The sequence below is a fragment of the Genypterus blacodes genome, unplaced genomic scaffold (genome assembly GCF_046128005.1).
Source record: "Genypterus blacodes isolate CSIRO-AG114 ecotype Tasmania unplaced genomic scaffold, CSIRO-AGI_Gbla_v1 ptg000013l_1, whole genome shotgun sequence".
Lineage (NCBI taxonomy): Eukaryota > Metazoa > Chordata > Actinopteri > Ophidiiformes > Ophidiidae > Genypterus > Genypterus blacodes.
The window spans coordinates 5316-16380 of record NW_027466827.1 but is presented as its reverse complement, the minus strand read 5'-3'; the positions used below and the strand labels follow the sequence as shown (position 1 = coordinate 16380).

General features: G+C 47.2%; 1 protein-coding gene across 1 annotated transcript; it reads right to left on the bottom strand.

The window, feature by feature from the left end:
• susd6 (sushi domain containing 6) lies at positions 1-5232 on the bottom strand (the record flags this gene model as incomplete). The annotated part of the gene is made up of 5 exons (XM_076167297.1): positions 1-2464; positions 2682-3160; positions 4111-4249; positions 4396-4590; positions 5004-5232. Coding segments are annotated over 5 exons (1068 nt in total), but the record flags the coding sequence as incomplete, so codon positions are not given.
• Positions 5233-11065: the final 5833 nt, after the last annotated feature.

Genomic DNA, 11065 nt, shown 5'->3' with positions numbered 1-11065 from the left:
TCTTACACACTTCAAAAGAAAGCTTTAATTAAAAAGTTATATACACACTGTAAAATTAAATTAAATTTTATACAAATATTAAATTACTATCTTCACACCCACTGCCATGTACAGAGGAAAAAACCAAAGCTGAAAGCATTGAAATTTAATCAGAATGTGTACTTTTTTTTGTTATTTTTAAGGGAAGCAACACCGTACAACAGTGCTTTCTGAACGTAAAGTTAGTTTAGGTTTTTTTTTCTTTCTCTTTCATATTTATATGCCTTGGGGCAAAAGAGAAGCAAAGGAATAATGAAATATAGGTGCTTATAGGTTCTTCACCATCACAGTAGCTGGAAAAGCCTGGGGGGAGGACAGAGAAGGATGGACACTCCTTTAATCATGTCCACAACAAAAGTGAACCCATTGATAAATACACAAGACAGTTTTTATGCATAGAAAAGAACAGAGTAAGGCCATTGGGGGGAACAGAACACATTGCAATATTGTAAAGCAACAAACGCAGAGGCTTAATTATTATACAACAAAAAGGAAATGTACAAGTCTAAGGCAACATTCTCTGTTTGCATTAATAATGCAGCTGTTGACGGTGATAGACAGCCACAGATGAGAAATAAAGAGAACAGAAATGCTGACAGATTGTTCTGTTCGTCCCCCAAGCAGATGGGCTTTGAATGTTATTCTCAGGAACCATCAGTCACACAGTTTCCAGGGTGACCAGCTCAATCATTGATGCTTTTCCACAGCTAATGGAAACAGAGGATGACTTATATTTTGCACCCGGCATTAGGAGGGTCTGTGTTCATGTGTGTGTGTGTGTGTGCGTGAAGCTAATATACAACATAACATTTTGTTTTTTTCCACTGCAACCAGTTGCAGTTGGGTCAATAAAGCACAAAGGTCGAGTCTGTATGAAGGCGGATGTGAAGAAGTCCCATTAAGGAAACCTGCGTTTTCCACCCGTTCAGCAGAAATGATAAATATTCTGGTTTTAACAATAAGAAATACAAACATTGTGTTCTGTTGAACCGTTTTGTTCGTGTGAGTCATTCTACGCTGAGAGGAATATTTTCCTATGGTGAAAGATGTTTGGGTGGGGGTGGGGAGGGGGGGTGCATTGTTAATCCAGTCTGTGATCTGAACAGAGGCAAATCAGGAAATGGCTCATTTTTCTGTTTCGGGGGCCGAACATGTCGTGACGTGTCTTCTCTCTCACACACACACACACACGCACGCATACATGCACTGACACACACACACACACACCACTGATTCAGCAACTCCAAAGCAGGCCAAACTGAGCCACACACGCCAAGCAATAAATACAACAGGAAGGAGAAAAAAAAAAAAAACGATAAAAATGAAAACACAAAGCCATCCTGAAGTTTGGACGTGTGCCAAAAAACGCCAGCTTAGGTCGACAACTCCATTGGTTCGCTTTCGGACCCAACGTCACATTTGTCTCCCTCTCGTTATCAAACAAATGCAGGCAAGATGTTTAGCACGGTTCCACGGGCAATGATGCCCCCTTTGGAGCCAAATACTAATCAATCATCAGTCAGGCAGCATAGCGAGTGAGAGGGCCGTTCAGATACTGAGGGCTGCTGGCAACAGAAAAGAAAGCTGTGGGTTTTTTTTTCTCTTTTATAGCTGTGATATGGTGCAATAAAACACCGCATCCTGGTTTTAGCTCTTGTGTAGTAGCGCTCAATCCAGCTGTCCGTACGCTCAACACCGACCAGACACACAGACAGCTAGAGAGAGAGAGACAAAGTGAGAGAGGGGAGCGTCATGCGTTTGTTCAGAAGGGAGCCGCGGTGCTGCGAAGGCCATAACTTAAAAACAAACATGCAGCATTCACGAACCCAGCTTCAAGTACAGTGGGAAGACGATTCGGATTCTGTACGCCACAGCAGCGGGAGCAAACATCACCAGTTTTGAGATTTTCTTTTTTAAACCCGCGGTAATCCCAGAAAGACTCGACGTGCCCCGAGGTTCTATGGCCTTCGCTGATCAAGCCTCTGTGAGCAATGGTAATAAGAGAACTACAACCTGGAGGAGCCTAAAGTATACAACCATGACTCGTTACATGTTTTTCTCATACACATGGGGATCTACAGGATTTATATTGCGCTCTCAGCACTTTTGTGTGGCTTTGTGTTAGATCCAGTATCTGGGGCCCCGGTGATGCTCCATCATTGCTTTCGGGTGCAAGTTGAGTATTGGTTGTTGGTTTCGCAGCGTGTGTGTAGCAGTGGCAGAGGTGGTTGCATTGGGGAATGGGCATAGTTCTAGTCTTTTTCTGTGCCGGCTGCTGAGGGATTTGGAGAAGTAGGTTGTCAGCCACAGTCAGTCCTGGTCAGCATTAAGAGAGAGAGAGGGGGGGGGACAGGGGGGCTCTGCTGCTGATGCTGATGCTGATGGCAGGCTGGCAGGCTTCATGCTTCCTTCAGCAGGGGAATATCTGCAGAGGAACAGAGCAGAAATGTTGGAACAGAGGTTTGATGTTTGGTGCAGCAGCATAGTTTCAACATTTCATATTCATTTATATGGACCACAAGCTCTTTTGCCAGAAACGGATCAAATCAAAGCAGAGCAATGACATCACGTAGCGACTTATGAAGCTGATCTCCACAAAATCAATCAGGTGATCGAGCAAATCTGTGACCGTCGCTTCTTACCGTCAGAAAAGTCATCTGTGGAGGTGACAGAGAGAAGACTGTGCTGGTCGCTACTCTCAGAGTCTCTACGGAGGGGGATAGGGGCTGCACATGCACCCCCAGGGTGCTCTCTAGCCCATGATGATGAGGAGGAGGAGGAGGAGGGGGCCTGGTGAACCAGCACCGTCTCTGCATGACGGCGGAAGGAGAAGGGTGACGAGGAAGATGTAGACGGGAGACAGAGGTCTAAGTCTCTGTGGTGACGGGTCCTGCTGGAGCCGTGTCCTCCCGTAGCTCCTTGAGGGAGTTCCTCCGAGAGCACGATGGGGACTCGAGACTCCGGCGGCACAGGAGGAGGAGGAGAGGGAGGGGGAGCCGGGGTAGCAGCGGCACTGCAGGCTCCGCCGCTACCATACACAGCCTCCTCATAGGAGGGCAGCGTCACCTGGACTCCTTCCACCATGACGGAGCTGGACTGGCCTGAGACACCCTGCTCCCTCCTGACCGAGGGGAGAGTCAGAGTGAAGAAGAGAGAGAGAGAGACAGCGGGATCAGGGAATAGGCTGAGATTTGAAGGAACGCAGCAGCTAAGTGTCACAGCAGAGGCTACAAGTGGAGGTGATTAGAGATGATTGTACAGCAGGCGGCACTAAACCCTCAGGCCCAGTATGTAATCAACCAGAGTGTTGGCATTCCCATCACAGGACAACAGAGGGAGCAGTTCAGGGATTTACTTCTTTTTACACTTTTACTCCTATTTCTAAACTGCTCTGACTTGCAGAACTACTAGTGTGTTTAACACAAACACTATCTCGTATAGCTAAGTTCAACCAACACATTGGATGAATAATAAGAGATCTGCAGACTGAAACACAGCGCAGCACCAAGGATGAATTTCCACTTCTAACAGGACATAAAACAAACAAACAAACAAAGCTTTCACGACTTTCCCAGAATGTGACTTTTATTTATGGATCCTTTTAAGATGTCCACATTGTTCAGTAAAGAAGTTGTTTGGATCATAAGTTGAAACTGTATAAACCAGTCTGACTGCTTGTGACGCCTGCTCTGATGGATTCCAGCTCACTGCGTCACAACATCTCTAAAATTAGCAAGTTAGAGCAAAACATTATGACAGAGCGTTATAGGAACTGATAGAACGGAAAAGCCAGAACAAAGAAATCTGGACTGAGGTCGTAAGAAACCAGAATCTTTCGCAATTTTGCTTAACAAACCAATTAATGTGGAATTTACAAGAAAATCTAGAGCCGTCCTTAAAATTGGTGGTATAGTGTGTTTTATGGTTGGGTGAGGCGTCTGTGTGCATGCATGCGTGCCTATGCCTGCCTATGCCTGCGTGTGCGCGTGTGTGTGTGTGTGTGTGTGTGTGTGTGTGTGTGTGTGTGTGTGTGTGTGTGTGTGTGTGTGTGTGTGTGTGTGTGTGTCTTACCGACTGTGATGGAAGGACTTGAGTTTTGGTTGTACAAGGACAAACAACACCACTAAAAGAAGGATGAGGGCCACAGAGCTGGCTGTGGACGCCACAATGGAGAGAGCTGGTATACCCAGCGGAGAGTTTGGCTCCTTGTCTGAGGAAAAGGACGAGAAGAAGAAGAAGAAGACAGTTATGAGAGAGAATTCTATACTCTAAAAGCTTCTAAATGTACCGCCGGGGCACAGATTTAGCCTGAGATTATGGAGTGTAGAGCGAAGACCTTAAATTGAGGTGACAGACCTTGGCTGAGGCGGCAGCTAATCTGCATGGGAGCGTCCCACTCGCCGTTCTGGCAGGTGAGGAACTTGTAATCTCCTTTCAGAGCGTAGCCCTCGTCGCAGAAGTACTCGATGACGGTCTTCTGGGTGAGCCGGTGGCAGGGGGAGGGGTGACAGCGGTAGCCCCCATTCTCTGGCTCGGTGGGGGGGGAGCACACTGGGGAGAGGCAGAGGGGGGGGCGGTAAAGGTATTGAGCCGGCAGAAACGTCTTCCTGTAGGCACTATTGATTCCTGTGGTTTCGACGGTTTACATTTTATAAGTCCAATTTCCCAGAGTCCCCTGCTTGGCCCCCAGGACTCAGTGTGCAGATACCGACAAAGGCAGTGTGTGACTGTGCATTTTTATCCTTCTGAAGCAACATACAGTACATCTGAAAATGTATCCTTCGTCTTCCTGGATCCCTCCCCTTCATCTTTCCCATTACTCGCTGTTTTCCAACAAAAATACCAAAGAACAAATCAATTGAAACCAGATATCCGCACAGTATCAAACCCCCATGCACACACACACACAAATGAGCGACGAATGACATGCACCAAAGCTCCCGTCATGTGATCCTGGCGCTCACCGTTGCTCCGGATGCAGTGCGGCGGCTGATGGGACCAGGCGCCAGAGCTGGTGCAGATGATGCTGGTGGGACCATCCGCGGTGTAGCCGGGCTCACAGCCGTACGTGAGCAGGGTCCCTGGAGGGAACGAGCCCCTGTTGGCCTCCGTCTGGTTCAGCAGGTCTCCGTGCTGCACGCCGGGCGGCGGTGCGCACCCTGAGGAGACACAGGCGGGAAAAACGGGATGAAAACCAAGGATTTACAAAGTTTCTGCTGTCTCACAAGAACATAAATATGCAGATGCTTCCCTCTTTGCTCCGGGCTGGAACCTGGCTCATGTAAACATTATTTATGTGATCATTTGCCGCTTATGTTAGAGAAGCTGCTCCACCTGTTTGGGCCTGGCAGCCGATTTAGCAACCTAATTTAAATTTTAATAATGTACGGTAACAAGGTGATTATAAGGTATTGGAGTGTAATGAGTGGAGATGGAGGCTCTATACTCCACGTCCCCCAGGTTCAACGGGATTCTGGGATTCCTCGTTCCCGACTATTTCAGGACGAGCATACAGGAATTTCGTCTCATTAAAGGATTCGTGATTTATGTTACAAATCTGTGAAACCCTGATAAAAAGCAGTCTTCCATTAGTTACAGCGTGGTTTTGACTACTGTGCCTGTTCTATCATTCCGCTGACACACACACCTGCTGCCGCTCTCCTCCGCAGGCAGCTGCCACCGGGTCAAACAGACTTCTCCTAAGGAAACTTTGCCGAGCTGACAGGTTGAGCTGATAATTAAAGCTCAGAGGCATTGTTACTTGAAATGATGCTGCATTTTCTATAGGCAAGGAGGGGGAGAAACAAAAAAAAGGTACTGTATCAACATGACAAGGTGGGCGGAGACAGAACAGGGAACACACCTGAAGCGTCGATAGAGGATTAAAAATGTCAGGAGAAAACCTCATCTAGATCCAATTCCTCTCCATTATGTCCCGCTCATTAAAACACAGCCTTCACCCGTCCGGTCTCTCTGTCTGATGGTGAGACGGGGATGTTTTGTTTTTTTGCGTGGCTTATTTATTTTCCCTCTCAGGACCTCCATTTAATTGGGCTTTAATCCTTCCATCACAGGCGTGCCGTCCTACACACAGCTCTCTCTGTTTCACTGTCAATATCAGTGCTTTCACTCTGATACTGCTTTAACTAAACTCCTTTAACTAAAATCTAAACAAATTCTACAAGAGGAAACATTTAAAACAAACTCATCCGTGTGACACTAATGAGATGGACCGAGGTTGATTTCTGTCAGTGTGCTCGATCGCAGCGACACAAAACAAATACAAAACAAATACTACAATTTGCACTGAACTCCGAACACCGTCTACTCTATGAACGCACACTTACACACGTTTGGATACACTCTGGTGAGAGGCCGCACACACACAGATCCAGCAGGTGTGACACACTATTGCAACATCTGAGCAAAGAGAGACGTGACTCTGCTTTCAGTAGAAACCAGGAGCAATCACCGGTACGGACATACCAACTGTGTTAGACCTGATCTGGCATCGAGCATCAGTTGTGCAAGCAAGCAGGTTGGGGCTGGGCTTTTCATTAAATGGAATTTCCTTCTTACTAAAAACTAAACCCCCTTCTTTCAAATTTTATAAGACTGCAGAGCAATCGAAGCGTTTAACAACAGCAATTAGACGTGAAGTGATTCGCCTGTGTGACGAAGTGAGCTTCAGTGGTTCAGACGCGTGAATAGACACGAATGCTGCTCGTGTACCTGAAAGGACAATTAAAGCAGATGAATCATTGCCTTATTCTGGAATATTCTGAGAGGCTGTCAATTGTGGCGAATGCATTTCAAATCAAACAAACTGACAGGCAGGCATTTACAAACAAACACTTTATCCAGCCTGTGTGTTTGGAGATAGAAGAAGAAACGTTTCAACAGCCTCCACCTCTAAACATCCTCTAATCTCCAGGGAGAAATGTGACTCTAAGCTTGTAGCATAAGATTAAATACCAGAATGTGCAAGTGTGTACTCTCCCTCACACACACACGCACAAAGACAACACCCAGCAACCGAAACACTCCCAGTACTGTGATGAGCGATACCGAATGGGTGTGATGCTATTGCGTCGTCTCGTGGAGAGACTTGTGTGCGCGCGCTAGCGGTTGCCAGAGTTGCTATAGCGATACTACATACCGATAGTTAGCGTGCCCCTCCTGTTGTCAATTCAAGGTGAACTCTTGTCCTTTTCCAATCATGTAGATGTTTGTACATAAGCGTAGGATGTAAGCCGCTGCGTGATCTTTCTAAATAAGATTAAATCTGCACCGTCTTTCATATGCGACAGAGGCTACTCTTACAAACGACAAATTGACAGAAATGTGCTCGGCGTACAAAAGCGCACCGTAGTATTTGACCTTCAGAGAGAGTGAGGTATAAAACAGTCAAAGGGAAACAGCTGCTTTCTTCAACACGCCCACATGCGCACAACAAACACACCGCCGAGTGACATTTGACACAGCGGCCTGAGCAGTTGTCCGCCGAGATGCTTCAGGGCGACTAAAGGCCTTCTGAAGAGGAGATGGAGCTAATGGAGGTGCTGAAGGTGATGAATGGGACGCCGGGCTGGGAGGCAGCAGGGGAGAAACAAGCCTCGGGGGCAAGTTAGGACAATAGCCACTGGCCAACGTTCACTTTCATGATCTTTTGTGGCGAGCGGGAAGGTTGTTAATCCCACTATAGAAGACAGATGACTGTAAAAAATGCATTCATTAGGCTTTTTGCTTTGGAGCTTTCTTACCCAGAGGCATGAAGAGACTGCATGGGCATTTAGCTCCTCCTCCATTCATGTTCATTTACTGTAGTGTTGTGGTCGTGTTCTTCAACCGACACTGATGGTGAAGGTCGGTGAGGGCCGTGTGATGGACCTTTACTAAAGTATGTTGTGTTTTGGGATTTAGCTGGACTGGATCAGAGCTATACTACAGAGATGGAACACACAACATGAGATAGCATACATGGGATAACATGGGAAGTGAGCTGCTGACCACTTGGTCCAAAGGTCACATGGTCCTATTGAGCGATTGCTTCATGAGTACACAAACGCATACACACCTTTCTTTGAACGCTTACATCCCCTGGAGGATAGGAAACCTTTGTCAGCTACAAAAAGGGGCAATTTGGAGGAAAAAAATATATACTGATAATGCAGAATTTCAACTTGGACTGTGTCTCCCATGAGATTATACTTCTATGTGAAAAAGAACTCGCAGACTGGAGAACTTAGATCAAAACCGTGAGGCAAATATATTCAACATCGGGGAAAAAATGGAGCCGAGCTTGAATGTACCTGTGGGAATTTTGCAAGTATCTACAAAAGGGAGACAGAAATGTGAGACAGAGAATAAGAGAGGGGGGGAAATCCATAAAACTGAACTGTGAAAACTATAAAAAATATATATATATCTCCTTTTTAAATCCAATTTGTCACTGAGATGCCTATCCTTACGTTTCAAAAATTGAACTGTGGAATAAAGACACTCTGGGGAAATAAGTGAAGGCCCGCCATCAATGGAAATCCAAAAAAACTACGATGGAGAAATCGCTGGGACGGAGAGAGGAGCGGGACCGGGGGGGAGACACAGAGGAACGTGAGCGAATGGGCCCAGGGACGGAAAAGAGAGAGACGTACAAGGGGGGAAAATGTAGTCATCAGTAATGGAGAGACAGCGAGTAAAGAGAGAGAGAGGGAGAGAGAGAGAACCATTAGCTCCGTGGAGTACTGTGGCCTTGAGCAAAGACGAGCCAAAAAAGCAACAAAAAAAGAGAGGGAGAGGGAGTGAGAGTGAGAGAGAGAGAGACATGTCGTGGCAGGTCCACTGATAGCTGTGTGAGGGGAGAGGCTCTGTACGACAACAATGGTAGGCAGAGGCAGCAGCCAGCTCCAGTACATACCACACTGGGGGTTGGGCCAGCAGGAAGAAAGAGAGAAAGAGAGAGAGAGAGAGAGAGGGGGAGAGAGAGAGGGAGAGAGAGAGAGAGAGATGCTGCTTTGTGGTGTAATATCTTTAACTTTACCGTCTAATACTCCCCTCTCCCTCTCTGGCTTCTCCTACCGAGATGAGAAGAAGAATTTTTTTTTTGAAGAGGGGAAAAAAAAAAAAAAGCAGGAAAGCAGCCAGCGATGCCGGCGTGGCTTTCGGCGCGCCATGTCTTGTGCTCATGAGGAAGAGTGAGTCACAGTTAAACGCAAGCTGTTATCCCTCTAGTGTGGCGGTAAAGAGTTTGTTCTGCAGAAATGGTGGTGGTGGGGGGGGGGTTTGGTGAATGTCAAAGAAATCCTGTGATGGCAAAAGCAGAGTCGCTGGAAATGATAGAAAAGTCTACCTCAGTCCGTCATGGCCTGGGGCACATCCATGCATATCCGTGACAGGAACGTCCAGTACTTTGTGTGTAAAAAAAAAATAAACTCCCCAGATTGCGCCAGAACTCAATTTCTGGTGCCATCTGTCCGCCTGGAAAAAAAAAAAAGGTGAATCTGCGAGCAAACTTCTGGGCACACGACAGTAAGCGGATCAGAGAGCTTTGCTGCTAAAAGGTTGCACTATTGCTTGGTGTTGTTAAGGTGGATTGGACCAGAACGGGGCACCCAGGAGGCCGATTGTTAATCCCATCATTCTAGCGCCTTAGGACTGTGCCCCGAGGAGACCGGGGGAGGGTGGGGCGTTAAAATCCCCCTGCCTTGCTTTCAAGTGCCTGCCTGGCTTGCGAATATCGCTCTCTCTCCATCTGTTACCAGTGGAAGGAAAACAAGGGTGGGGGGGGGGGGGGGGAGGGGGGGGGGGGGAAGACAAGGGTTTTAGTCCCCTCTGCTCGGCAAATTAAAATTCTAATTATCCTCCATTACAAGCCGGGCGCGCTCTCTAAAGCAGATCGCATTATTATACTGATGAGTTCTGCAGCCAGCTGTTTGGTTGCTCTATAGAACAATAGGCCATAAAAAGAGGGTGTGTTCGCCAGTGTGTCTGTTGACAAGCAGGGGAATGTGTGTGTGTGTGTGTGTGTGTGTGTGTGTGTGTGTGTGTGTGTGTGTGTGTGTGTGTGTATAAACATATATGCAGAGGGGGCTTTGGTGTTAAGCTAGACCAAGAGGATGATGATGCTCTCTGACCGGGTAAATATGTTTTCGTTCCTTTGTCGGCCTTTATCTAAATCCGGTGTTGTTGATGATTGTGCTGTAATTTAAGAAATAATGATGTTTTTTTGTTTTGGCCAGGCACTCCATGCCTCTGACGCTAATCTGTGGGATTGTCATCCCTGCTGCCGTTATTACAGTGCAGGCAGAGAGTCCAGCATGTACTCAGGTTGGAGAGGATAAGAGCCTTGGCGCTTCGTTTCTGTCATGGGTGGATATCGGTCGGCTAATATGCTGCAAGGACGCGACCGACGAATGATGGAGTGCGTGCGCGGCGAGTGATTCAATTCATAGATGTGGCACGACGGGGAAATGACAAGGATGTCACGCAATTTTTCCTTTTCTGGGCGCCAGACAGAGAGAATGACACATCACTCCCACAAGCCCTGACAAAAAAAACAAAAAAAAGGCAACAAGACAGCTTAAGATTGATAAACATGATTTTCCATTAGAGACGGAGCGACAAGCAATTTAAACCTCATTCAAAAGTAATGCACGCTACAGACTACAAAGAAGAAAGTGAGTCATATTGCATGATGTGGCGCTGCTGTGTCTGTCGGCGAAAAGGAGCACGCCGCTTTCTTGCTCTTCTTCTCCTCGCGCCGTGCTGCAAACACCACGGCTGAAGTTTCAAGCGAGAGACACTTTGCACAGTATGAAGTGACACAACTCGATACGCTGACCTGGGGTGTGCGACGCCGCCAACTGTAACGCGGGACGCTTGATGTCTGCGAGAGCTATACTAGCAGTGTCGAGTTCTACTATGTGCGAAGTGTCCGATCGTCTCGCAGGGGGACGCCCCGACATGTGCGCTCGGTCCAGATCGCGTGCAGCTGGGGAAATGAGTGAAGTAGAGTTTGCACGTACTC